The 3,264-nt window shown below is 32.4% G+C and overlaps 1 protein-coding gene across 1 annotated transcript in view; it reads left to right on the forward strand.

Annotated features, from left to right (window-relative positions):
- The first annotated feature begins 2,962 nt into the window (after positions 1-2,962).
- The window catches only part of LOC106458901 (BTB/POZ domain-containing protein 6-like), an 11,908-nt gene continuing 11,606 nt past the window's right edge, over positions 2,963-3,264 (forward strand). Inside the window, exon 1 of the mRNA XM_022385264.1 lies at positions 2,963-3,084. Within this exon, the coding sequence (XP_022240972.1) occupies positions 3,037-3,084 (48 nt within the window). The 5' untranslated portion in view covers positions 2,963-3,036. The remainder of the gene's footprint in view (positions 3,085-3,264) is intronic.

Genomic DNA, 3,264 nt, shown 5'->3' on the forward strand with positions numbered 1-3,264 from the left:
GATTTGTTTGTTGTTTTTAAGGGCGTGATATAAATCTCACATTTTTGGTAAATTCTGAAACCGGCATTTCATCTAACATACATATAGAGAATGAAAGCATGACTTCCTGTGTACCCACTTTTGTTGAAAGTGGTGTAAAAAACGTTCCTTTTTCGGTATTGCTTTCTTTGTGTGACATTCTTATATATGTACATTTTAAGGCAGACAAATTTTTATTTGAAATATTTTTTTCAATTGAATCAAACCGATTTAATACTTGCCTTTTGCCATAGCAATTCAAATTTCATCTCACCTATAAGCCTTGAACTGTGCTGCGAGAGGGCATATTTCACTAACAAAAATACAGAAATTATATATAATCTACTTTTTATGTGTTCTTTAGGCAGTTTACTGAATAAACAAATACTTCAAAAAATCATTATAAGAATGGTTATCCTTTAGTTGTAACTATTAACCTATGTTCATTTATGGATATTTATTTCTAATTCAAGAATGGTATCTACCGTTGCCAGTAATTTCTTAAATTATTCAACTTGAATTAACGTAAAATTAGAGTATATATAAACTTTCTATGTAATATTTTAATTTTTGACAAAACCACAGATTTTAAGTCGAGTGCTCTAACAACCAGACGTACCAGCCCGAGAAGCTACATGTATTGTGCAAGACTTTGAAATGTAAAGGGCATTATGAATTAGAGTACAGTAAGCCCAAATGTGATAATATTTTTGCATAAAAATTACAATATCTCCAAACATAAGTTATAATTTTGAATTAGTGTACAAAAGAGATCTTTCATAGCGAATCAGTGTGAATTGGGGGACAAAAAATCCTCCAGAATAAACAAGTCAGTGTGCAACAGGTCCCAGAGTAAAAGATAATTTAAAATTTAAGTAGGTTTCTAAGAATAAAGAAATGAGGAAACAGTGTATAAAATATGATGAAATGTGCAATCTAAAAGTCATATCATTTAAAGGATTTATATATATAAAGTAAAGACTGATATATAACCCTAGAGCTTAGAAATAGGCATAGCAGTAACAAAAAGGCTAAGCATGGTTTAGGGGTTAGTTTTTAGAAGTGTTCAAGGTTTGATACGTGAAGCCAATAATATGCCATAAACTTTCTACAGTAGGCACCTTCTAAAAATGGTAGTTAATCCTGTAATTCGATTCAAAGGACAGAACAAATCTTTTCTGCGACCACATCGTCCTTCTGGTCAGTAGTAGTTCAAAATTAGGGACGACTGTAAATAGCCTCGTTAGCAATGAACTGGTTGTTCAAAGTATCTATCATCATGAACTGTTTGTTCAAAGTATCTATCATCAGAGTTTACCAACACTGCAAATCGAAAAGAAATGTATCCGTAGCTTTCAAATGCTGATGACAGAATGGGGGGAGGAAAAAGATCGGACTGATTTGTAAGGTGCAATAAGCAACATGCTATGTCCCAATTTATTGAACAATGGTTAAAAACTGACTTTCTCCAACTGCACCGTATGAAAGAAATATAGGAGTCGAAAATCATTTATTCCAGATGTAAACAGCAAAAGCTTGGTTTCAGTGGTGCTCAGAGCCCAAATTGTTGAGTGTAAGCTTGTAATATGATCAAATGAATCGCGGTTTATCCTATTCTGTAGAGACGGTAGAGTCAAATTACAGAGAAAATTACATGCAAAACATGATCCTGCTTGTGTTGTTACGGAACGGTTTTGCGGCAGGAGTTGAACCCTTTGTTTCCTTTAGAGAGTTGAATAACATATACAGTGTACACGAGATGTGTTACTGATCATGTTCAACTCACATTGCTGCATTCCACCTAGATGTTAGCAATCGTATTTTCCAAAATTAGCTTGAAGACCAACTTCCTTGTCCAGCATAGTTACTTTATCTTAATTCAATTGAGTATCTTTGAGAAAATCTGAAACCTTAAAGCCTTCACCGTTTTCCTCTGTGAAAGAGTTAGAGATTATGGGTTTCAATGTATGGGCGAACAAGAAACATTCTGGCATTCTGTGGAGTCTATGTTTTCAGGTCATTATCGCTGAGAAAAGTTTCCAATTCAATATTATGTGAAGAGCCTTATAAAGAGACTGGTCAATATATCAGTGTTACATTTTTTAAAGATGTTTTATAATGTTCTATTGTTCAGTCTTGTTTATACTAATGACGTATTGCTCAATAACGTATAGTTAAATACTGTTTGTATTAATCAAACGCTATAAGGTCTTGTTGATCGTAGTCATAAAATGACCGCTGTGATACAGTTAAAGTGAAAACAAAAAGGGGAAACCTTATAAAATAAACAAATGTTAAAATATAGATAGATGTTTTAATGTTCACAAAGTTTCGGACCGGGACGGCCTTCCTCTTGTGATTTTAAACTTTGGTGGAACAAAGTACACCTTTACATGTAAAGGTATACCGAAATTATGTTAAATTTGGTGTTTCGGTATATTTTTTCTGGTTCGCCTTATATATATGCATCGACAACTACTCTAAAGCATTATAATAACTACATGCTCGTACTCTGTATATATACGTAAAGGACAAATTAATGGTTTGGGGTTATTTGAATAAAACGCATTTTCCTCATCAATCTTTTTCTTTATAGCAAAATTTTACCCTATTCAGAGAACAATTTATATGCTTTTTGGGTTATTTATATCTTGAAAATAGCTTCTAATTTATGCTTAATGAAATATAACAAAAATTAATCATATTAATTATCTTTTAAAACATAACCACTTTGTTACTTGATCTGAAATCTGTGGGCTCTAAGCCTAAGTAGATTATTTACAGTGTGGCAGTTTCCTTGGTTTAACACTTATTTTGTACAATCTACCAAAACAATGTTGTTGTTGTTTTTAATACGGATAATAATTGTTATTCTATAACGTTTATTAGAGGGAAAATGTAGAAAAGATCTGATAGCATAACTCTAGACCAATTACATATGTAAATCAGATTAAACACAACGAAATGGTTTCATGATCTTGTCTTAGGATCTCTATTTCTACTAGTAGCCGAAAGTCGATGGAAGTTCACACGCCAGGAGACGTGCAGAAAAACACACAGTTTGAGGTAACGTAACTCATCAACTTATTTTTTTTTCATGGTTTAGGACATATCTATGATTTTATGTCATATTATATTAGCAACTAGGGTTTTCTAAAAACTCAACCTTTGTTTGTTCAGTCAATAACAAGTATATATATATACACACACACACACACACACACAATACCGGTTATAGCTTTGAAT

This window comes from Limulus polyphemus, unplaced genomic scaffold (genome assembly GCF_000517525.1).
Source record: "Limulus polyphemus unplaced genomic scaffold, Limulus_polyphemus-2.1.2 Scaffold531, whole genome shotgun sequence".
Lineage (NCBI taxonomy): Eukaryota > Metazoa > Arthropoda > Merostomata > Xiphosura > Limulidae > Limulus > Limulus polyphemus.